The following is a 26,763-nucleotide window of genomic DNA, read 5'->3' as shown; positions in this document are numbered from 1 at the left end:
CAGAAATGAATGAGAATTAAAGACATTCTCGGACAAAAGAAAACTAAGAGAATTTGTCACCAACAGATCTACCCTAAAAGAATGACTAAAGAAAAGGTCTGGAAACACAAATAAACACACAAAAAAAGACAGAATCTGGAAATATTGAGAAGGTAGAAAGAACACAGTAAGCAAAAATATGGGTAAATACAATAGACTTCCCTTTTTCTCTTAAGCTTTCTAAATTATGTTTTGTGTCTGAAGCAAGAAGTATACATTGTCTGATGTGCTTTTTAACATATATAGAAGAAATATTTAAGAAAATTCCATTAGAAACAGGGAAAGGCAAAGAAACTTAAGGTATGTAAGGTTTCTACACTTGACTCTAGTAAAATGTAAATACCAGCAGGATGTGATGTACATATGTAATATATTACCTAGAGCAACCGCTAAAAGAAAAAAAATCTTTGCAAAGAAATACACTCAAAAAAACATTACAGATAAATCAAAATGCAACTCTTAAAAAAATGTTAAAATAACCCACTGGAAGGCAAGAAAAAGAAAACAGAGAAATAAAAATCAGAGGGAACAGAATACCAAAAAAAAAAAAAAAGGCAAACAACAAAAAAATGCAGACGAATATCCCTCACAAACACAGAAATACTTAACAAAATATTAGCAAATAGAATTCAGCAATATATAAAAAGTATTATACACTCTGACCAAATGGGGTTTATTGCTGGAATGCCAGACTGGTTGAATATTGAAAAGTCAATGCAACCTATCATACTCACAAAATAAAAGAGAAAAATCACACGATTCATTCATTGATGTAGAAAAAAATTCATGTTTAAAAAAAAGAACTCTCAAAAAAACAAGGAATAGAGGAGAACTTGCTCAAATAAATAATCAACTGAAAACCTGTAGCTAAGACCATACTTAACGGTAAAAGGTTAAATTCTTTATGTGAAGAGAAATTTCACCAAAAAGAATATCTTTATTTGTAATAGCTAAAATGTGGAAACAACCAAAATATCTTTCAATAGGCAAATGACCACACAAACTGTGGTATAACCATACCATTGAATACTACTCAGTAATAAAAAAGAAAAAACTATTATACATACAACATAGATGGACCTCAAGGGCAATATGCAGAATAGTAAAAAAAGTCACAAAATGTTACATACCATATGACTTCATTCATACAATATTCTCTAAATGATAAAATTATAGAGATGAAAAATTAGTGGTTAGCAGAGGTTAGGGATGAGCATGGGGAGGAAAAATGTTACTATAAAGGGGTAGCATAATAAAGATCTTTGTGGTGGTATAGTTCTGTATCTTTATAATAGCAGGGGTTTACAAATCCACATATGTGATGTCATAAAACTATATAAACTATATAAATTGATGTCAATTTCCTGCTTTTGATACTGTACTATAATTTATAATTATACAAGATGTCATCATTGAAGGAAACCAGGTGAAAGGCACACGGGATCTCCGTGTACTATCTTTGCAACTTCTTACAATTCAAAGAAAAGGCTGGAGTACCACTTGTCAGCATGACTTAGAGAAAATCGGTGCTTCCGTTAGGAAGTTACACAAAAAGCACACTAAATTTTATGTAACTCTGATATTCAATGATTCTATTACTGCAAGTTAAACATACTTAAATATGAAACCTGATTAAAAATAGTAATCAAAGACTGACATCTTAGGCTAAGATTTTCTCCTTCACTTACCTCTGCTGTAAAACATAAACTAATCCAATAGTGTGTGTGTGTGTGTGTGTGTGTGTGTGTGTGTGTTGTGTGCTGAACACGCAGAGAAAAAAGTCCGAATATCCTATTTATTACATTTTTTCTAAGTCATTAAGTGAATGCAAGAGTTTATTAACTCTTTATGTCATTGTTTTCATTACTTTAGGTTAACAGAGGTTTTACAATTAATCACGTTATATAAAATTATTCTTCAATATCCTCATTTTTAAATTTAACCAAATTTTAAGACCATAGCATGTGGTGACAGAGTTTTGTAGCTAGAGCCACAAAACCTATGTTAAAGTATCCGTTTTGTTCCTTATTAATTTTAGGACTTGCGCAAGTCAAGTAATTCATTAGGCCTCATTTCCTCATCCATATAAAAAGAGATTAATTGTGATATCTCAAGATTGTTGAGGGGTTTAAATATGATAATGGTAATGAAAGTTCTCTGCAAATTGTAGAGTCATCCCCATTTGATGGTATCATCATTTTAATCATCATTAAAATGAAATAATCAAACTTTCATTCTAAAATAGATAGGGAAAATTCATTTATAATCTTTCATTTTTCCTCTCATTTCTCTTCCTGATATTTTGCCCTCTTCTTCAACTTGTCAAGCTATAAATGTTGGCATTTCCCAACATGGAACACTGATTCTGCAAAATGTTAATAGGTCGAGTAATATAAAGGTCTTATAATCAAATAAGTTTGGAAAACTCTAGATTAAATGTAATTAAATAGATTTCTGGAGTGAAGGATTTTTCACATAGTAATGACAATATGTTTCTTTACACGAATTATATAACATATAGTTTCCACAAACCTAACTGGAACACTAACCTTTCTAATGGAACAAGTATTTCAGGAACTGTATTTTGAGACATAATTTGAAACCTTCCTAGAGGGTCATTTTTCTTCACAAGGTAACCATTAAAACTAATAATAAAGTGTAAGTATTTACACTTTAGAAAATGTTCAGTATTAAAGGAAATGTTCAGTATTAAAGGAAACTCAGGGTTAAAAAAAAAAGAAAAGAAAAGTTACATAGAGTGAATATTCTCCAAGGCAATGGTTTTCCAACTATGTTCCATGGAATTGCTTCAGAAACAAACTTAGGGTATATATGGAAAACCGATTCTAAGGTGGTGCCCCATTATCACCACCTTGTGGTGTTCATGATTTTGCTCCTAATTAAGATGGTGAGATGACAAGGTGATGGAATGTCACTCCCATGAGATCATTAGCAAGACTCCGTAGCTAGTTTATTTGCTCTAGAGATTATCTTTGCTAGCCTGATGAGGTAAGCAGCCACAACGAGAAGCCCATGTGCCAAGGAAGAGCAGGCTGTCTTTAGGAACTGTGGGTACCATCCAGGAACTTTGGGTAGTATCCAGTCACAAGGAAATGAATTCTGCTGACAATCTCACTGAACTTGGAATCAGATTCTTTCTCAGTCGAGCCTCCAGATGAGAACACAGCCAAGCCAACACCTTTATTGTAGCTTTGAGACTCTAAGCAGAGTGCACAGCTAAGCCATGCTGAGACTCCTGAATAACAGAAATTGTGAGATAGTAAATACATGCTGTTTTAAGACACTAGGTTTATGGTAATTTGCTCCTAATACACTGCCAGCTTCCAAAGCAGCAAATTTTAAAGATATGGACCAAAACATAAAAGTCAGTAGATCTAAAGGGCCAGATAGATTCTTTAGACCAAGTTCCAACCTCTAAAGCAAAATCAAGGCTACTCAAAATATATTAGCACTTTAAATACAAAGATAAACATTATTAATAATTAGTTTGTTTTCTTTTTAAAATCTTGCACCTTTGGTGTTATTAATATATTCTTAATAATGTGATTTTAACCAATTTTAATCAATCACATGTTATTAAAGAAGAATATATTGATAACACAATGATGGTATATATTACATCCATTAGAATTCGTTTTAATTATTACACAGTGTAAAACTGTTCTAGGTCCTGTGGGTACAAATAGAACCTCAAGAAACTCACATTCTAGAAAGATAGGTAAAATATATAACAGCATCACATAGTGTAACATATTTTAATATAACATACACCCATTGTATTCTATTTCATTTCATCTAAGTTGCTATCAATTATAATATATACCATCATTTCATGTATCACTAAAAAAAAATGCTACCATCAAACAATGATAAGCATTTAATGGTGAAAATTATCTCTATTTCTAAGATATTATAATGTGGAAAAATTTGCTTCTTAGAATCAAAATTGTGGCATTTCATGAAAAAATTGTTGATTATTCAGAAAAGGGAGAGACTGATACTTAGGAAATGCTTATAGGTGATATTTAAACTGTACCTTGAGAGAGACAGTAAATTTTTACTACTGGAGGCTTTTACTTTCTTAATGGAAAATAACATGTACAATCTTGGCAAAGCAAGGAGGATATATCAAACTATTGCTGCCAATATGTTTGGGAAATGGTAAGTAGTAGAATATTAGCAAATAATCTTTCCCTTAACCCGTAATTGGATTTATTTCATGATCTGAATCAGCAGTACTCAACCACTATGTTATAACAAGGTTGTAAACTGTCACAAGTAATGCTACTACTGATAAAGAAATGTAATTTACAAATTATTTAATTTTTTTAACAAAAGTAAATTTCAAAGTAGAATTAATTCAAATTTGCATCTACGCTAATGTCAATCTCAAAAAGAAAGAAGAGGAGTAAAGCTACACAAGAAATTAGAAATTATCCACATCACTAGGAAAGGAATATGAGCTGAGTATGAATTATGTTTCATACTGGAAACAATGCTTGGGAATTGTTGATCTTTATTATCGACTCAAGTAACTAATTTTATCAGATGTGAGATAACATTAATTGTTTTATGTATTAAGAGAACAAGAAAATGCTTGGCTTAAAACGACAGCATGGTTTCTTTCTGACAATCTCAAAACATGTGCTTTGGAAGCTGTGAAGGCATAAGAAGTCCATTTCCTTGAAGCTGCCATGCTAGAGTAATCACATGGAGAGAGAGAGAGAGCAATACCTGAGGAAGCTCAGCTGTTCCTGCCTCCCCACCCCCCACCCCCACTGAGGTCCCAGACAAGAAGGAACAGAGACAGCAGTCTCTGCTAAGCCTTGTTCAAATTCCTGACCCACAGATATCATGAGCATATTAAATGACTGTTTTATGCCACTAAGTTTTGGTGTTATTTGTAGTAACTGGAATACATACTCTATATGATTATCTTACTTAACCCTCACAATAACCATTAAACTAGATAACAGTATTATATTTTGCAGGTGAGAAAAGTATAACTGAGAGGCTCAAATAATTTGCCCAAGATCACATTATTAGGATATAATAGAGTCAGGATTAAAAATCCATGTAGTCTGTCTCAAAAGTTCACATTCTTAAATCTTGTGCTAAAATTAAATTCTGTGGAATTATTATCCTGCAGATTTTATCCTATTTAGTAACTCGAAGGTCACATAATCCAAATCAGCCTCTAATTATGCATGATGTTAAAAATAACTCTTGATTAAGTAATTACTTTGCAATGGATTTTAAACATTTGTAAGGAACTACCTAAAAGTGACTAAAAGTAAAATTAATCCAACACCAGTAAGCAAGAATAAAAACTATTTAAAAATCCATTATTTGAATTTTAGTAAGTATTCTTCTTATTATTTGGGATATATTAATTTAATATGAACTGAGATAACCCAAACCTCTCCCAATCAGGAAAGTAGGTCCATAAAAATGTGCTTTCATAACTACATGTGAAGCCTACTTATTGTTTCCATGTTGTGTTTTTTTTTTTAAGATTTTATGTATTTACTTGAGAAAGAGCAAGAGTGAGAGAAAATGCACCGAGGGAGAGGGACAAGCAGACTCCCTGCTGAGCAGAGAGCCCCACCCAAGGCTTGATCCAGGGACCCTGAGATCAAGACCTGAGCTGGAGGCAGATGTTTGACTGAGTCACCCAAGCAACCCTCCATGTTGTTTTTATAAATAGTTCTAATTTTATGTTTTTTTACTTAATAATTCTTTCATTTGTTTTATTTGATATTATGTAGTACACTCTGGGCTTTATAACCAAAGCAAAATAATTTTTCTAAGCTAAGATGTAACTGAGAGAAATCATACAATGTTGGAGCAAAAAGAAATCATAAAAACATTGTTTCATTCATCCACTCATTCATTGTTCCATACAGTCACCCACTTTTTCAAAAAATATCTCTTGAGAGGCTACCAAGTGCTAGGTCTCAGGCAAATTTCTGGGATACAACAAGAAAGAACATAGACAAGGTATCTTCCTTCAAGGAGGTTACATACAGTCTAATAGGAAAACAAAACAAAACAATCAAGAAGCTCATTATTGTACTTTTTTTAAACTGTTGTAGACTCTGGCATACAGAGTAGCACATGGAACATAAACACTAACTGAATAAACTGACTGATGAATTAAAATAACAAGTCTAGTCATTTCTATACTTCTTTACACAATGGAGCCTCCTTCCTAACAAAACCTCCAAATATAAACTGGTTGAGAACAAAGTTTGGCTGAAACAAAGTGAAAGACCCACGTGCTTATCCATATCATCATATCCTCTTCAGCAGTTCTTAAAACATGAGCACAGATGTCTGGTGCTTCATTGAGCATACTTTTAAAAATATTGAGTCAGTCTATTTTCCTCATTTTAGAGAAGAAATTGAAGCCCAGAAAATTAAATAACCTTTGAAAGATTACAATGGGGTCACTGGCAGAGCCTAGAATAGCATCTGTATCTTCAATCCTTTGCTCTAATACACCACACCATCTCTCTATAAAAAAGGATAATTTATAAACCTATTAACCGTACCAGCTCAATGGCTTATAAATTTCTTTCTTTTTCCTTCTTTTTTTTCATTCCAAACATCATGTATTTAACTCTCCCAAACATACCCAAATGAATACAACTGAGATAGTACTTATCCATTTCTTGGGAATAGAAAATATAGTTTAAACCTTAAATTTGTAGTTAAAATGTAAGTATAGTATTAACCATTAAGCAAATGCCCTCTTTACTGACAGTGTTTAAAAAAAACTGTAAATTAATTGTTGGCTCTAGCTATATAGGAAACTATCAGAACTTGAAGTACAGAATATTTAAGCTTAGTTGGAATAATTGTTTCAGCATACTTCACAACAGAAAATGTCTGGAAACATGTATGTCAAATACAAATTATTGGAAAGTTTGGTGGGTTTTTTTAAGATTTTATTTATTTATTTGTCAGACAGAGAGCAGAAGCAGGGAGAGCAGTAGGCAGAAGGAGAAGCAGAGCAAGGAGCCTGATGCAGGGACTCAATCCCAGGACCCTGGTATCATGAGCTGAAGGCAGATGCTTAACCAACTGAGCCACCCAGGCATCCCTGGGAAGTTTTTACAAAGAATCAGGCTGACAGGTAAAATGAATGACGATATTACTAAATAAGAAAAGCAAATTTCAGAAGAGTACTTTTAGTATGGCATTATTTATGTTAAAATATTTACATTAACCTATTTATCCTTTTTAACAATCAAGTGGAATAGATGCTATTATGACATGTATTTACAGATGTGGCAAATGAGGTTAATAAACAACAAAACAATAAATTAAAAAACAATAAAACTGTTCAAGGAGCTGAGATTTTAATCCAGGCAATCTGGTACCAGAGTACAGCTCTCCTAATCCATCACTCATTATTTTAGAGGAGGGATGATATCACTGACTTAATGAAAAAAAAAAAAAAGTATATATAAAACAAACCAATCAAAATGCAAAGTATTACAATATGCAACTTATAAAAACTCATTTCAAAAATTTCTCAAAATAGTTTATGAATTTCTTAAAGAAAGGGGGGTCGCCTGGGTGGCACAGCAGTTAAGCGTCTGCCTTCGGCTCAGGGCGTGATCCCGGCGTTATGGGATCGAGCCCCACATCAGGCTCTTCCACTATGAGCCTGTTTCTTCCTCTCCCACTCCCCCCGCTTGTGTTCCCTCTCTTGCTGGCTGTCTCTATCTCTGTCGAATAAATAAATAAAATCTTTAAAAAAAAAAATTTTTTTCTTAAAGAAAGGAAATATGTCAGGGCACCTGGATGGTTCAGTTGGTTACGTGTGAGACTCTTGATTTCAGGCCCCGTATTAGGCTCTACACTGGGCATGGACACTGCTTGATTGGGATTCTCTCTACCTCTCCCTCAGCCCCTCCCCCACTGCCATCCCCCACTCATGCACTCTCTTGAAAGAAAGAAAGAAAGAAAGAAAGAAAGAAAGAAAGAAAGAAAGAAAGAAAGAAAGTGTCTTTTTTGTCATTGTATATGCCCTCCCTCCCCTCAGTGCCAAGCAGTGTAAACAGTAAGTACTCCATAAAAGTTGTTCCTACTGACATAATGTTTATATTTTACTGTGTAGAATGACCACCTATCTCCATCCCATATTTCGTCTTAGAAAATTCTATTTAACCTTAAAAACCCAATGCACATAGCACCTCCTCTGTAAAGTCCTCCCCGTTAAGTCAAGGTAGAACTTTCTCTACCTTCTCTGGATTACATCTATGTCTTATATTTAACTATTTTCATGTCCATCATATTGTATTGCCCTTGTTTGCTTAAATGCTTATCTCTCAACGGTCGTGCTGTGTTCACCTTACATACAGCAGTTAGCACAGCATCAGTGCAATAAGCAAGAAGCAAAATTTGTTCTTTCCTAAATTAAATTGTGTTAAACAGAATTTGAAAGTTGGGTTTGAGAGGATATTAATATCAGAATGCTTGTTTCACTGAGAGTGTAGCAGAAATTAGATTTCTTCTAGAAACGCTGTATATTCTATATAAAACTAGATTTTTTTTTTTTTTTAAGTAAGCTCTACACCCAATGTGGGGCTAGAACTCACATCCCGAAGATAAAGAGTTATGTGTTCTACCACTGAGCCAGCCAGGCACCCTTAAACTGAAATCTTATATCTGAAACCTAATATTTATTTCTCTTTGATGACTTCCTACATAGAATTAATTCTAATTTTCCTTTTTCTTCTGCTAATCTTTACATGGCATTTACAAGTGAATATTTATCATTTGACCTCGGTCTTTATTCTTACAAATACTTTCAAAATCATATTTATAAAATTTTTAACAACTGGAAGCTATTGAAAAATAGAATAAAATTCAATAATTTTAATAAAAAAATATTAACTATGATGTCTTGAATATGTTTTCATAAGATAATGAATTTTAATGCGTTCTGACAACCATAATTCATAGAACTAAAAGGTTATTATGCTTTTTTCTGAACAGATATAAAGTTTTTCAATAGCTAATGCAGTTAAGGCTATTACTAAAAAACAACATGTAAATTCAAACATAATGTCCAGTGACATTATATACTTCCAATTAGCTACTTAATATAATTTAAATGATGTGAAGTAATGAATGTGATGTGAAATGTCTTGCATCCGGGGGAAATTCACATTCAAATTTAAAATTTAAATATAATCTTAATTTCATAGGAAGTCTACCAAAAGGGGACTTTCAGGGGCAGGAGAGGGGAATAGGCATTAGGTTGTATAACATATTATCCCTTTCTGTATAGCTCTCAAGGTAGCCTAATACCAAAAAAAGTACCCGTACTAGCCCTTCTAATTTTCTAACATTAGAAGTGTTTAATTAATAGAAGCTGTTCCGTTAAATGTGGTTTATATAAAACAGACTTCTCTTTTAAATGGGGGCTGGATTAAAATTAAGCGATAACACAAGTTACTAGCATACCTGAAAGAAATAAAGTCACCATACAAAAATGTTAAGTGCATGAAGTGGGGCTAGACAACAGAGAAGGAGGAGAGAGAGAGAGAATAGAGGGAAAATAGCAGGAGGCAGAGACAGAAAAAGAGAGCAGAGAGAAAGAGAGGGAGAGAGAGAGAGCATGGGGAGGGGCATCTGAAAACTATCATTACTGAGCCGATTCAGAAAGAGGGTGATAAAAGAATAAAATTTAATGACAAGAATTTTTTCAAAATATAGCCAAGTATAATTGGGCTACAGAAATAATCCCAGTTGACTCAAAATAAATTAGGTGAACACTGGTCTGCATTTAGTGGGTGTATTTGTTCATTATTTCATTTGGATAATTCTGTCACAGTGAATGTCAACCTTTTCATTTATGAGATAAAAATAAAACAATGATCAAAACATCCTGTGTTTGAATATACTTGCCTAAACTGTAACTCAAAATCAATGTTGTCTTGTTCAAAAGATGTTATTTAAACACTTCTCACCATAGATAAATGTAATCCAACGTGGCAGTTTGGTAATACCAGCATTACAAATGTGTTCATTTGAGGTTTGGGGTTTTTTGTTTTTGTTTTTGTTTTTTTTGAGTTTTTAATAAATAGAGAAGGGAAAATTTTCATTCAGCATACAAAAAAAATTTGTTATTTTACATAATATTTGCAAACTGATATTTGAATCTGGAATCTTAATTCATTTTTGTTGTTTATCATTTGGAGATGGAAAGCTTTATTTTGAAAACTAAATTTTGTGCAAATGGCCATTTCATAATATAATGAAATCCCTCTTTAATGTAAAATAGCATTGTATGTGACAGAAAATAAAGATAAATCAACTAGGAGACTGCTTGTTATACTTTGATATCAACATTTAAAAATGTTTTACACCTACTGGATATAGTAATCACTTAAGAGACCTGTCTGAAGTTTTCTCAAAGAATAAAATATTGTTCTATTCAGTTCCATATCAATGTTAGTCTTAGAATTTCCTGAAAAGACTGCTACAGAGTTCAATGCTTAATACCAACTTGTAAAACATTGTGGGAACTTATATGATCTGGGTAAGTCATACATACCAAAAGAAGTTAATAAATGAATGACCAGTTTAATTTTATCTGAATTTAAAGCAAATATGAGGGAAGATGAAGCATGAACCATAAAAATTCAACACGCTAGAAATGCGACGGGGTTGTAAGGAAAATGTTATGGAGAAATGAATGTTGTTATCAAGTAAATACAGTTTTTTACATGTTTTAGGCAGTAAGCATGACCTATCTAATACACAAGATTATATTTATGATATTTATTGATATGTACTCTGAGAGTCTATGGGGGTAATCACTAAAAATGAAATACAGTAAGACAATTTAATCAATAGAACTTCCTTTTCTTATGTTTATTATATAAATATTATAGCCACACTAATGAAATTCTACATTAAATTTTTCCTACAAACTACTGCTCCAACAAATAAAACTTCTAACTTATCCTTATTTCTTTCTAGTTCTATATACACATGTCATCTTGACATAGCAGATATAACTTTCAATTAAGCTTCTTAAAAAGGTTATATTATACCCTGGGCAATTTTCCTCGTTACCACAGTCTCCACGGGTTATCAAAACTTCCAATAGTTATCAGTGGTATGGTGATTAATGTTTACCTACCAGTTTTCTGGGAGAAAAACAGGCCCTGTTTTATAATATTCGTCTATTTTTATGGTGCAAATACTTCCACTTCAGCCAATTTTTGAGCTACCAACACGACGTCATTGAATGTGGAGTTGGGAAGAGATGCCCGCAACTGGTTCTCACAAGCTGGCACAAGCAAGCTCCGTCACACACTATTTTTGGATACATGAATCGTTTCCAGTTTTGCACTATTATAATCCTTACAATGACTATCTCTGGCAGGCATAAATGGTTATCCACCCAACAGTCATTTCTTATCCCCTTAGAACTGTGAAGGCTAAGCCAATCTTGATAAGTCTAACTCGTTGTCAGTGATTAGTTAGGAACTGGCATGAGTAGCAACTGCGGCACACACATACATCCCAAAAATACATACATATGAAGAAGTCTACAGGGGAGACTTCTAGAAAATTTTCCCTCAGTTTCAAAAGGGCATATGAGTAAGAGAGGCTTAAAATTGTTATATCCCTCTTGTAAAAATAAGGGGACAATTCTAAAAAAAAAACCATCTTACTGGATGTTGCTGTATACCATCTATAATTGCACTCATTCCTCAAGCTGGCCCAAGTGTTGCATGCTCACTGCTTAGAGCTGACTCCTTCACCCTGGAAATATACTCTGACCAAGACTTGCCTTGCCCTCCCCAGGGAGCAGCCATATCAAGCCCTCCTGACCGCTTCCTTAATCAGGTCATCTCTAAAGATCTACCCCAGCTTCAAACTCCTGTGGGTTTAGTTGAAGCACCTGTCCACAATTTAACTTCTCTTCCAAGTCTTTCTGCCCTTATTTCCTCACAGGTGATGTTTCCAAGTTATCCAGTTGTTACAGTCCCCAAATGGACAGACTTGGTATTTGGAAGAAGTAATGTTCCTTGGCTTATGGGGTTAAAACTATCAAGTGGGAAAAGGCATGTGGAAGCTTCTGATAATGCCCTCCTCAACCAGCAAAGATTCAGTCAAAAACAAAGAATACAAACGTGATGGTTCACAATATATCCTCCTTTTAATTTACCAGGGTGGTGCAAAAAAAAAAAAACAAGCATCAACACATCCTGGAAAATGACAATGGAGTGCTGTAAACTCAACAAGGTAGCCCCAGTCAAAACTGCTAGGCCAATGTGGTATCCTTCCTAGGGACAACTAATATGGACTCAAATATAAGAAAGGAAGCCACTGAACTGACAGATGTGTTTTTTCCCATCCCTATTGAGAAAGACTGGAATCACTCACATATGCTTGGGATGGACAAGAATACATATTGATTAGTCTTCCTCAGGCTTATGTTAACTCTACTGCCTTCTATCATAATATAGCCCCCAAAGACCAAAGCCCTAAGGACACTCCACAGAACAACACATTGGTTCACTATATCAGTGAGAAAGAAGTGGCAATTATATTGGGAGACCTTGTGTTTAGACACGTCTGCTCCAGAGGATGGAAGATAATCCTACAAAGATTCAGGATCCCATAATATCAGAGAAATACTTAGGGACCCAATGGTCATGGGCTGGCAGATCATCCCTCCAAAGCAAAAGAAAACATATTATATCTTGCACTTACCACCAATGAGAAAAAAGCACAATGCCTGGTAGGCAGCCTCTGGATTATGAAGGCAACATATTCCACACTGGGGAACGCTGCTTTGAATCATTTACCAATTATTATAGAAGACTGCTGGCTTCAAATGGAACCCAGAACAAGAAGCAGCTCTAGATTAAGTTCAGGCTACAGTGTGAGCAGTCCTGCCACTTGGGCCATATGATACAACAGAAAGTGTGCTATTAGATTCATCAACGGTGAGAAAAGATGCCATGTGAAATTTACAGCATGCCTCAACAGGGGAATCACGATGTACATTCCTAGGTTTGTGGATCAAGACCGTGCAGGATGCAGTGGAGAATTATACACTACTTGAAAAACTGCCCCTGGTATGCTCCTGGCCTTGGTAGGGACAAAGATCCAATCAAGTGACCAAAGAGCCAGAAGTGCCCAACATAAGCTAGTGTCTGTCAGGCTCAACAAATCAAAAGGCTGGACGTGTCAAACAACAATCCATTGTAAGATAGAAGTGATGCACCTATGTTTGAGCATAAGCAGGGCCAGGGGGTATAAGTAAACTGCATGTGCAGGTGGCCCAGACTTAAACACCAACCACTGTTACTGTATCAGCATCTCTTCCTCAGCTCACATCTACGGCCACATAAGGGGCTATTATGACTGCGGAAAAAGGAGACAAAAGTAATGCCTGGTTTATAAAGAGGTCAGCTCAATATATATATGAGCCAAAAGTAGCCTGCTGCTGTCCCACTCAGGGGCGGTCTTGAAGACATCAGTGAGGAAAATCCTTTCAATAGACAGGGCTTTAGAAGGTGTATCTGGTCATCCACTTTATATAGAAAGAGAAACGCCATGGGTAAGAATAGATATGGACACAGACTTGGGCTAATGACTTGGCTAACTGGTCCGAAGCCTAGGAAAAAAAAAAAAACCTGAAAGACTGAGGAAAATGATGTCTAGAGAAGAGGCTTGTGAATAAACTCCTGGGAATGAGAAAAAAAAAAAAACAACTACATATAAAACTACATACATTAAAGCCTTATAGTAGCTAGACTCCAACAATGGTCCCTCAGTGAACTGTGTCTCATATGGTTTATGGCCTTTTATAGACTCCTTCCATTTTATGTAACTTGTTTACTTTAACTTGTTTATAACCAAGAATATGACAGGAATGATGCTGCATGACTTCAAAGCTAGGTCAAAATAAATCCTATTTTGTAAGTCTGTCTCTGTGAGCCTTGGGTCACCATATAAAAAGTCCTAATAACTAGAAACTGCTATGTTGAAGAGGCCAAACATAGGTGCATTGATTTAGAATCCCAGCTGAGCAGTCTTCCAACCATGCCTGCCAAGGTGCCAGATATGCAAACAAAGGCATCTTGAATCCTCCAGAACAGCCCATCCTACCAATTAAATTCTACCAGTTAAACTCAATAACACCCAATGAAGAAGAAAAACTACCCAACTGAACCCTGCCTGAATTCCACACTCACAAAATCATGACAAAGGAGGAGCCTTTTCATTAGTTGCATGAAGTATCAACTACTTCTCATCACAAAACCAAGAATAAGCCTGGACAAAAATATCAAAAACAACAACTGCATGGCTATGGAAATCAAAGACACACAAAAAATTGAGAAAAACTGCTAGAAGTTCAGATAATAACAACAGAAGTCTGTTACCTTCTAACCTGGGATTGCTCCCCTAACCCTCTTCTGGCACGGTACATACCCCTAACCCTCTTCTGGCACGGTACATACAAAAGAAGGGGTCTATAGAAAGGATCAATAGTTTTAGCAGTGTGGGGCTGAGAAAAAACAACAGCTCTGCTACCAGACCTTTGTTTCTTGATTTGGGGTGGGGGTGAAACCCACGGCTCTGTCAGCTAGAAGAGACAAAGTCAGTAGGAAACAGAGAAAATCAGCAGTTTTGCTAGCCTAAGTCTGCAGTCCTACATAGAGTAAATGGCAACCAACCAGAAATGTTACAGAGGGACATTGGAAATGAGAGACCCACAGAAAAAAGCTAGTTAAGCTCTCCACGTTTTTCACACTGACTAGGAAACTATACCATGTTCAGCGGAGATGACAAAAGAGGCTGGCAGTAAGGAAAACCTAAGAGTGACTTGAGAACTGGCTGAACTTTGTTTTTGTTTGTTTGTTTTGATATTAGTCTGGGTCTGTCTTTATGAACACTTACAAAATCCTGGTTGTTTCTTCATGTTTAAAAAAATTTTTGAGTAGTTTTAGCTTTACAGAAAAATTGAGTTCAAAGTAGAGAGTTCCCACATATTCTCTCACTCTCATCCCCCCATTTCCTCTATTATTAACATCTTGCAATAGTGTGATATATTTGTTACAACTGATGAGCTGACGTTGTCACATCATTATTAACAAATTCTATAGCGTGTATTAGCATTCACTCTTTGTGTTGTATACTCTGTGGGTTTTGATAAATGTATAATAACATGTATCCACAATTGCGGTATCCTACAGAATAATTTTACTGCCCTAAAATTCTCCTATGTTTCGCCAATTCATCCTTTCCTTCCTCCTTCTGCTCATCTTTTTACTGTCCCCATGATTTTGCTTTTTCCAGTATATTATTCAATTGGAGTCACACAGCATGTAAGAGAATTGGCTGAACTTTGAATGTGTCCCCACACTATACACAGATTGATTGGCAGAGGGCAGAAGCCTTACAAACTCAAAATACTTAAGCATGACTTCTGCCCATATCTTTGGCTAACAACTAGGCTATGCAGACACAGGAATGACTTACAGGAAGGTGGATACACACACACACACACACACACACACACACACACTTGAGTAAAACAAACTGAGCAGAAAGATCAGTGGACATATACCACAATGGGGACAGATTTAAAAAGAAAAAAGAAAAAAAAAAGAAAGACAAGACAATCCTCAAGAAAATAAATAAGCAATCAGAACTATTACAGTACCTCATCAAAGGTGTCCAGCTTTCAACCAAAAACTATGAGACATGCAAAGAAAAAGGAAAATGTGACCCATAACCAGGAAAAAAGGCAAACTAACTAACTAACTAACTGACTAACTCTAAGTGAACCTAGATGTTGGATTTAACAGCTATTATAAAGATTTTAAAGAAGCTATTAAAAATGTATTTTTTAAATGTCAAAGAATCACAGGAAAATATGATGACAATGACTCAACAAACAGGGACTCTCAATAGAGAAATAAAACTGTAAAAGAAAAGAAATGACAATTCTAGAGTTGAAAAATACAACAGCCAAAATGAATATTCACTACATGGACTCAACAGCAGATTTGAGATGGCAGATGAAACAATCAGTGTACTCTACCAGAGAGCAATAGAAATGACCCACTCTGAAAAACACAGAGAAAAAATATTGGAAAAAAAATGAAGAGAACCTCAGAGACATGTAGAAAAACATCAAGCATACAAACATACACGTTATGGGATTCCTACGGGGAAAGAAAGAAGCAAAAAAACTAGTCGAAGAAATAATGACAGAAAACTTCCCAAATTTAAGGAAAAACATTACTCTATAGATCCATAAAGCTTCATGATCCCTAAGTAGGATATACACAAGAGACCTAAACTTAGAAACGTGACAGTCGAACTGCTGAAATCCAAAGACAAAGAGAATATATTGAAAACAGTAAAACACAAGACCCTTTATCTCTAGAAAAAAATGAAATTACATAAATAAAGTGCTGAAAGAGGGTAGAAAGCCTGTCAACCAAAAATTCTATATCTAAAGAAATTATCCCCCAAAAATAAAGGTGAAATAAAAAAACATTTCCCAGCTTAAAAGAGCAAGACAAAAATTGAGTTGTATGCCTTTTACGCCACAAGATCAAAGTACCTAGCTTAGTAGCTAGAACTGGCTCCCTAAATTTGCAGAATCAAATGAATAAAAAGGTAGAATTTATTGTCACTTATAACATAGTTTCTTTGGGAAAATGCATCTAAAGTTCAAAATTAGAAATATGATGTATTTCCTTTTTCCTCAGCAAAATTTGGAGAGTTGCCCCCTCCTACCATCTAAGAACAGGATATGAGACCCAAATTCTAGGTTAATTAAACCCTAGGTATCTTCAATTACAAAGCACAGGCCAGTAGTCCCATGAGAAATAAATTTTTCTTTAAAAAATTCCCAACATGTACAGAGCAGGATGTGCTGAAATAAAGTGGCTTATAGAATCATCTGTAAGAATAAAATTTAAAGCTCAATCTGCTGACACACACACACCCACACTTCTGAGTATGTGTACTGTTTTGTAAAATATAGTCATATTTAAAATGCATTTGGTTTGACGAAACTGGAAAGTATTCCATTCATATCCATTTATTCTTAACCCAGAATCTTAACATCTTTTATTCTCTTTAAGCTAATTCCTTATTTTGATGTCCTTCATCTTACATATAGTCTAAATTGTTCTTATTCTAAACTGTTCTTATAATCTCAGTCATCCATTAAAGTTCATGACTTTCATAGATCCTACTATTTTATTCAAGAGTCCATTCAAAAAATTAATTATAATTTTATATTTCAAGATTTAGACAAAAGTATCTGGAGCATCTTAGATTCCTATGAAATTAAATCTTTGCCTATATTTCATTAGGTCCTCTGCTAAAAGATTTAACATCAGTCTTGTACTGTAGGAGTCCATTCTTGAACTTTTCTATGTCAGGCTCACTTTATTTTCTCCTGAAAAAATTCTTAACCAAGCTAAGCCCTACAAAAAGAGGCAGATAAGCAGTTGCAGGGAGAATGAGGTTATATACGGCAATAATTTGAGCTGCCCTTCTGCTTTGAAGCATACCCCGAATATTTCCTGAAAAAGCTCTTCTCATGGATACATCCTAGAAATGAAAATAGATAGCTTCTAGCATGAGCTATCAAAAACAAAAGCCTAATCCATGTATAATTTTCTTGGATGAGCCAGCTAGCATAAATGTAGTCAAATTCACAGCACAAGTTCTTCGACTCATTCCACAAAAAAGCAATTCTAGGGTCATAAAAATATTTTCATATTTCATATTCTAGTACTATTTTGACATTTAATATATTTTAGTTGAATGAAATAAAGAATGAATGAATGAATTTACCAAATACTGCTTGAAATATTGAATTAGTCTTAGACCCAAGTTTTCTGCTATTTCAATGCTTTTTTAACTCAAATATAATCGGCTTGTTCAGCATTTGTAACACCATTAGAGTATTTGCTCTGTTATACTTCTTATCAATTAATAACAGTATGTTTTTCATAAAGCTTTATATATTTCTATCTACTGAATAAATTTCATTATCAATTTTTAAGCTGTACTAAATATCAATATCTAAGCATCTATTGAATTCTAATCCAATTTAACAGAGACTTCTATATTCCAAATCAACTTCAACAACTAGTCTGTATTTTAATTTTGCTTTTAATTTTTCACTCAACTAGCTAAGCACCCTCTCGAATATCCCACAAACTGAAATTTGTAAGATTATTTTCTTGAAATGTTGAGTACTATATCTTCCATTAAAAATAATCCTTTTACTTTAGGCAAATGCTTAACATAGTATTTCATCTATAATTAACAAGGGAATATTTTTGCAAATAGAAAGAATTACCATCTTAAACATCCATGTGCTATAATTTATCAGGAAACAAAAAATTCTTTATTCCCATTTGTAAATTTACCTTCTGGTTATGCACTTTACAAATTAACTTTGAGTTCATTTAACTTGTTAATCTGTTTATATTTATGTTATATAATTTCAAGTTTCAGATCTGCTTCATAATATGTATTTGCAACTTGATTTCTCTTCTGATAAAAAATATCTTATATAAAAAAGAACTTGATGAAATAATTTCATAATGTTGCCTAATATAGCAAGAGTGATTAATTATATCCATGTAACTTTGATGCAGTTCTTTCTTTATCACATAGTGAAGCCCTAAGACTCATGTTACAATTGGAATAATTATTTAGCAAAAAATTACTTTATGAATATACAAGAAAGTAATCAATCTTTAACTTTCAAAATTTTACTTGTGGAAGTCTTAGTAATAAAATAGATAACTGAAAAAAATTTTAAATATTCCCATTATTACAACTTATTCTAAAAGTTTTTTTAATCCATCTGGTTCAGAATTCCTTACATGTTTAATTGGTCTCAAATTCCATAAATCAATATTTTCTTCAAATTTCTAATGAATACTGGCTATCACTTCAATAGCCTATTTTTCTTATAAACATATACAGTAAATCAATTACTTAAAAATTATAAGAAACTTGAGATTACACCAGGGGATAAATTTCACTATTGATACTGACACCCAAACTCAGACATCCAAAAAGCTGATATCTTTAGAACTTGTATCTGGAGATCTGTAGTCTGTCGCCCCTTTTTCCTGTTCTGGATCTGTTCTCCAAATTGCTCTACCTTCACATCTCCACTCACTCCTTCCCAAAAATAAGTTAAAGGATGTGTTACTTTCAAGAGTCTAATAATCGAATCAAATGTTTCACAGTTTATAACTTAGGACACTGCCACACACATGTACACTCGCATTTACCAGCCCAGTCGCTCAAGATGTTACAGAAAAACAAGAGAGACCTGCAACAACCAAGAAAAATCAATCAGGTTGGAACCTGGAAGACAGGGGAAACTAAAACTCTTCACAACTCTTCACAATGATTTCACTGCTTAAAAAAAAACAAAAGACAAAAAACTGAATCCTTTGAGTGTTGAGCAAATGATGGACAACATGACTATGCAATTAAAGTGAAAAATATGTTGCATTATAATACCAAAATTAAAATAAATAAAAAAAGTATCGTGTTTATAATAGATCAATTAGCCACTGAACATCATCTTTAGACCTTTCTCCAAGTCTAGAAGGAGATGGGGGTGGAGGGAAGGCAGGAAACACTGGCATCAAGTGAATCACAAAAATATAACATAAGGGAATAGGGCTTTAAAACATTTTTGGCCATGATCCACAGTAAGAAATATATATTTTACATTGTGGGCCTGTAGAGAAAAACCCTTACTCTACGCACTCCACTCTGATATTTTCTATTCCATCCTATTCCAGTCTCTCTCTCCCTCTCTCTCTCTCTCACTCTCTTTCTAATGCTGGCCAAGACTCCCATTTGATTCTAAAAGTGAGGAGAAAAGGAAAATAAGTGGAAAGGCTTAGGATGGAGGCTAAGCAGGTGGCTATGGGGGACTTTGCCCCACAAGGGAGATTTGACAGTATCTGGAGATATTTTAGAGGTTGTCATAACTGGGGGGTGGGGACGCCACTAGCATCTAGTGGGTAGGGGTCAAGGATGCTGCTAAACACCTTATAATGCACAAGACAGTCTGCAAAACAATTATCCAGCCCCAAATGTCAATAGTACTGAAACTGAGAAATGTGCTCTAGACTATTTCATAAGGAAATCATAGATAAGACTGGAAGGTCAATAGTTCTTTTTAAAGCTTATGAAAAAATATTTTAAACTTTGAGAGAGATGTCTAATAATTAGATTCAGAGATACTATGACATCAGCAATCTAAGACGTATCTCTTTACATAATCTGAAGACAAAAAAAGAAAAAAATCAGTTTGCAATTTTCGCACCCAGCACAAAATATGAGGAAGTGATCAATATAGCATTGTAAAAAGCAAACCATATCATGGTTAAGAGATAAGTGTTACAAAACATAGAAATCACACAAAATTAGTGGAGATAACCAGTGCCTCTCCTTCTGAAGTCCTATAGTATCTATTATACAATGGGCTTATATTGCTAGTTATTTTAGACTTTCAATTTCTGAAGGGTAGAAACTGTGTCTTATTCACCTCTATGTTTTCTACTAGGTCCAATCCAACATCTTGCAAGTAATAGTCATTAGAAAGCATTTGGCCAAAAAAGGAATAAATAGGTGTCTAGTATTTAGTAACACACTGGATTTACATCTCAAAATTGTATCTCAGCAACTTAAAAAGTATATTCTTCTTAGCCTAAAAATGCAAGCCTAGTTCAACATGTGGCAGATCATAGAAGAGGTGAAACCAACATAAATGATGTAACCATGACTATACGTTCATTCAAAATTCTTGAAAGCTGTCTCAGAAAAGTCTTAAGTACTGTTGACTATCACAAAACATTAAATAAGCAGTCTAAAAATGCTTTTACTCTCTATTATTTGACAAATTACCAGACCATGAACATACTATTATATTTATAGATAAGGAAACAGACCAAGAGTGGTTAAATAGGTAGAAGATCGTGTAGTTCATGAATTTCACAGCCAGGATTTGAGCTCCTCTTTGACTCTAAAACTCATGCTCTTTCCATAAAACCCTATTACTCTTTCACAACAATGACTGTGATTATCACTCATAGGCTGTAGTTATCAGCACCACTTAATAGAACATAGTGAATGAAATGACATCTACTATAAAGTTCAGTGAAATTCTGTATATTTAAAATTAGATCTATCCAAAGAGACAAATGACAAATGAGTAAGAAGAGCCAAAGCCCCAGAAGCACCAATAAAGTCTAAGTTTAAAAAAAAAAAAAAAAAAAGGCTAGCCAATAGGACAGCAAAGAAAAAAAAAAATTAAGTAAACTATAAGCCTATAAGCTTGCTGTGGATTCTAGAATTTTATTATTTAAAAATCAGGAAAGATCCTGCTATGTAGTAGACATAGCAAGGGCCAGCAAAGAATCCTTGTGCAACAATAATGCTGCCCTGTGCTATCTATCTGTGCAAGGCTGGTTTAACACTTCACATTACTTGATCCAAATTTGTTTTGCACATTTTTGAAAGGTTCAGCACAAGAATGAAAAGAGACAGAAATGTAAAGACAATGAGAAAGACGTTTCCATTTTAAAACACCATCTTTGGGGTCATTTAGCTTAGGGATAATAAAGCAGAGATAACCATCTTTTAAAGGTTGGTTGATGTATCCACATAAAAGCATACAGGAAAAAAATGCTGCTAATACAACTTCTTTAATTATTAGGAGAAATTTTCAAACATTAGTCAACTACCAACGATGACTATGAATCACGATGTTAGATATCTTTGTGAGTAGCTTATTCCAAAATTAGACTGATAATTTTTCCACAAATAACCAAAAATGCTTCTCTCATGATGAAAAGCCAAGATATGACAAAATTTAAGCTCTGTCCCAATCTCTCAACAGCTATAACTTCTTCTCACTGAATCCTACTACTGGGGGCAACATCCAACAGGAAGAGGTTGTTTTATTTCAATTTCTTCCTCCAAAGCCGAAGTAAATCTGCACCCCGGGATGCAGATTATTAGGCAGATGAGAAGGACAACCATCTCTAAGCGTCTACTAGGAGTTCAAGAGAGGGAGGATACAGACGTGAGCGACATTTAGTTTCTTTCCATATTTGATAAATGTTCTAAGTTCTGCTAAATAACATTATATAAGATTTTAATTCAACTCATGTATAGCTTTTCATTTATGTGAGATTTTTATGTGTTTACTTTTTACATCTTTAAGTGGTAAAACGGAATGCATTACTTTAGCAAAGAATAACAGAAGTATGTAAGAGAATCTTAACTAATCCACTAAAGATATCCAAACTATCTTTTTCTCACCTTTTAGTATTATGATATACTCTGACAATGATGGAAAACAACCAAATTAAAAATTATTAACTATACTTAATGAAATACTACAGCTTCTGGGAAATAAACTTTCTATATGTCCTATGATAAAAAATTAAGATCCACAGTTTCTCCTTCTAGACCTTTCTATTTTAACAAACCCAATTTGTTTATTATTTATAATCTCAATGCAACTTCTACAAAATGAGGCTATAACTTGGTTTTCTGTTTTCACTGTATATGCGTCTTCCCCAATCCCATCTGTTGAATAACTGATCTCTTCCCCTTTGGTTTGTGGCACTTTCTATGTTCTTATCATTTATTTGTTTTAATATGCCATTTTGGTATAAGGATTATTTTCAGCAGAAGGCACCTGAGAAGAAGCAAATACAAGAAAACTGCCTGCCCTTCCCCCTATTTGCCTAAAAGCGGGACATAAATTGTAAAAGTGTCCCCCCTGCCCTCCATAAGGAAGGAGAGAAGTTAATTGCTCTTCAGCAGGTGAGAGCTGGCTCAGGAGAAGTCTACACAACCACCTTTACCAGCTAGCCCTTACCTTCCACTAGTTTCCTCATACGCTTACCTTCCATGATTTGCTACCCTAGAAACTCAAAGTCCTTTTTCTTTGTCTTGTCATCTCTCTAAAAATCTATTGTCCTTTTGCAAAGAGACTATATAAGCACAAATTCTAGCCACCCCTTTAAGTTTCAGTAGCTGAAAGCTCCCACGTGTATGTACAATGCACATGATAATAAAATAGTTTTTCTCTTGTTAATCTGTCTTTCGTCAATCCCCCGCCCCAGTGAGCCTAAAAGGCATAGAGGGGGGGAGAAAAAAGTTAAGTTTTTCCTCTGTACACCTTCCAGATTAACTTGTAGAAATAAAATAGAGTCACCAATTGGGATTACAACTACAATGGCCTTAACCCCAAGACATCGCTTAGAAAGAATAGGCATCTTTACAATATTTAGCCTTCCCAATCAGGAACATGAACTGAATATCACTCACTCAATGACAATCTTCGCTTATGTTAGTTTTATAGCTTTCTTCACGTGGGCCCCCCCCCCATTTCTTATTAGTTATTTTTAAACCACATTTTCTGTTTTTAGCTCAGAATGGGAACTGCTTTTCATTTACTTTTCTAACTATTTTTGGTATAGCACAAAATGATTCCATATTAATTTCATATCTAGCTGCCTTCTTAAATTCCTTTATTGATTCCTGTTGATTCTTATGAAGAAGTCGATTATTCATCAAATGGTGTCAGAAAATTGTGTGTGTGGTGGGCAGGGGGTGGGTGGTACAAAGGATTCATGTTAGATATTCACATATCTGGTATATTTTGGCATATACCAAAATAAATCACAGAAAGATTAAAAAGTTAAAGGTTAAAAGTAAATAAAAAAAACATGAGAAAATACACAGCTGAATATTTAACTGACTTGGGGATGAATAAAGAGTTTCTACGGATAAAAGAAATGGGAAAAAATCATCAAAGATGCAAAGACAGCTACAGTAAATTCAATATTTCCAAATGACCACAGAAAATTAGTAGATAAACAACAATATGGGAAATAACATTTCAAATAGATGATAGTTAAATGGGTAAAAATCCTAACCGTATAAAAAGCTCTTACAAGCCAGCAAGAGAAAAACTATTAATACCCAATAGGAACATGGGCAGAAGAAATAACAGGAATGAACAGATAATTCATAGAAGATATGAAACACCAATAAAATACAAAACATTCAACTCGCGATCAAATTCAAATTAAAATGACAAAGAGAGAGCGTTTTTGTGGCCTATCCAACTGCAAAGATTTGGTGCTTTGAGACTGAAAACTTAACTTTTGACAGGAGTATGGAGTGTTATAACCTTTCTGGGAAGCAAGTTGGCATTCTGAACCAAGAGCTTATGAGAATCAAAGCATGGATATATATTTGTGAAATACTCAGGGATTAGGCAAAAATTCTTATATAAAGATAACCGTTATAATATTACTGTGTTAGCCATTGGAAGCAACTGCAATGCCCCCAAATAAAGGAATAGTTTGTATACATCCATATGCTAGACTATTAATGCAGACATTTTTAAAACATACTTCTGAAGAACATCTAATGGCTTGGAAAAAAGTTAATGATATGATCTCAATTGAAAAAAAATCAGAATACAAATTATGTATAGCATGATACCAATTTTATCAATATGTGAAATATACATGCATAGGAAAAAGGGAAGAAAATACAACAAAATGTTAACAATGGTTATATCTGGGGGGAAAATAATGGACAGTTTGCATTTCATTCTTTACACTTTGAAGAATTTTTCAGATATTCTATAGTAAATACATTGCATTTGTAAAAGGAAACACACACAAAATGTTATTTTACAACTATAGCTAATAGATATTTTTAATACACCATGAAGTGATGCAAGATAATTTTCAGAAACAAAGTGAAGTTTTTAAAAAAAATCAGTAGACTTCTCTTCCACATGAGCAACAGAAGATAGTTACTTTTTAAGACTTGAAACGTTCTTCATATAACTGGCACCATTAAGAAACGTTTAAAATAAAGGCAGTAATATCTAACTATTAAATGTTTATCACAAATACAACCTGGAAAGAAAACCCCCTAGGGAATCAACTACAGGGAAAGTGTGATTAGAAGACAGTACTTACCTTTCTCACTTACACTCTCACTTTCAATCTCAACGTCATCACAACTTGTGTATTCAGGTGTGGAAGCTAATTCTTCCTCTGAACTGCTCAACGAAACCTGGCGCATTTTACCTCCTTTCTTTGATTTATGAGGCTTTGGTGGTGGAGGTCTCACTGACTCTGACTGGTCGGAACTGAGGGAATCATTCCTTAACATTGTTTCCATCTTTTCCCGTTTTGTCTTCCTCACCGCAGAGCTAGGATCTAAGTGGTGGTGTTTCCTCAGTGAGTCAGTACGCCTCAAGTCTGGTCTGTCAGTGGGTATTGGACTCCTCCGGGGGGTGGGAGGACTATGGTTTGTGGTCCTTTGTGGATAAGAACTTGGTCCCTGAGCCTCTCGAGTTCTTTCCATTGAGTAAGATCGCTGATTTTCCATGGCAGCCCTACGCTCAGATATAGATCTTTGCCTTGATGGTCGTTCCATCCTCAGCGTAGAAATTCTAGAATCTTCCAGTTCAGCATTTGCCAAAGAAACATCACTATGTCTTCTCTCATGCCTTGCTCTGGACACTTCCGCATGAATACGCATTTGTTCTTCATAGGGCTGTGGCTTTACTGGATAACGGGCCAAATTCGGGTCACTTCGATAGCGCGCCTGGTATTCCTCCTCTCTCCTTTGCCTTTCGTATTCATCTCTGCTCTCCACATCCTCATCATCTACAATGTATTCTTTGGAATGCATGTGACTTCTCCTGTTGGGATCCCTGTAATTTATATGGTCAGACTCTTCATAAAACTGAGGTTCTCGCTGAGACCTCCTATCAGCATAATCTGATGGAGATCTAGGCATGGCGTTATCTGAAGTAGCATACTGTGAATATTCTTCTCTTTCTTCTCTTTGGTCGTATCTTCTATTCTGATCTCTGGATACAGATGGACTTCGTGTCCTAAGCAAGCAAAGGACAAGAATGATGAGGAGCAATGTCTAAACAATTCAACGTTGTATTAATTCACTGGTGGGTTGATGAATTAAATTTAAATAGCTTTTTTGCTTTTTAAAAAAAAAATTCTTTTTAAAGTCATGCCATAACAAAAGTTCTACTAATATTCATTTTATTCAGTTCAAATAGGAAATTTAAAAGGTACTTTGATACGGTTCTTTAATGCCTGACACACGACATAAGGAATATACTTAATATGCCCTGAAATAAGGCAGTCAGCATCATACTCTGCTGCAGCAAAATGGACTCTGCTCTAATTTCTTTGCTTGGCTCAATACACTTCGACACTCTCCCAACTGCTAATGAGAAGTTTTGAAAAATTCCACCTGACATTCTCTCTATTCCTGACATCTTGATATGAAGTCACTTGAACACATAATGAAGCCAAACTGATTTGGCTCAAGAGTTGAATACTTTCTGATATGCCGGCTCTTAAAAATCATTTTTCACAGGGGCGCCTGGGTGGCTCAGTCAATTAAGTGTCCGACACTTGATTTCGACTTAGGTCAATGACTTTGGGGTTGTGAGATCGAGCCCTGGGTCCAGCTCCATGCGAGGCTCAGAGGCTACTTGTCCCTCTCTCTCTGCTCTTTTTCCCATTCTCTCTCTCTCTCTAGTAAATAAATAAATAAATAAATAAATAAATAAATAAATAA

General features: G+C 34.6%; 1 protein-coding gene across 1 annotated transcript in view; it reads right to left on the bottom strand.

The window, feature by feature from the left end:
* The window catches only part of RIMS2 (regulating synaptic membrane exocytosis 2), a 626,259-nt gene that overhangs the window by 288,683 nt on the left and 310,813 nt on the right, over window positions 1–26,763 (bottom strand). The window contains exon 11 of the mRNA XM_057307663.1: window positions 25,128–26,053. Coding sequence (XP_057163646.1) covers window positions 25,128–26,053 — 926 coding nt within the window. The remainder of the gene's footprint in view (window positions 1–25,127; window positions 26,054–26,763) is intronic.

This window comes from Ursus arctos, unplaced genomic scaffold, assembly GCF_023065955.2.
Source record: "Ursus arctos isolate Adak ecotype North America unplaced genomic scaffold, UrsArc2.0 scaffold_6, whole genome shotgun sequence".
NCBI lineage: Eukaryota > Metazoa > Chordata > Mammalia > Carnivora > Ursidae > Ursus > Ursus arctos.
This window is presented reverse-complemented; position numbering and strand designations above follow the sequence as displayed.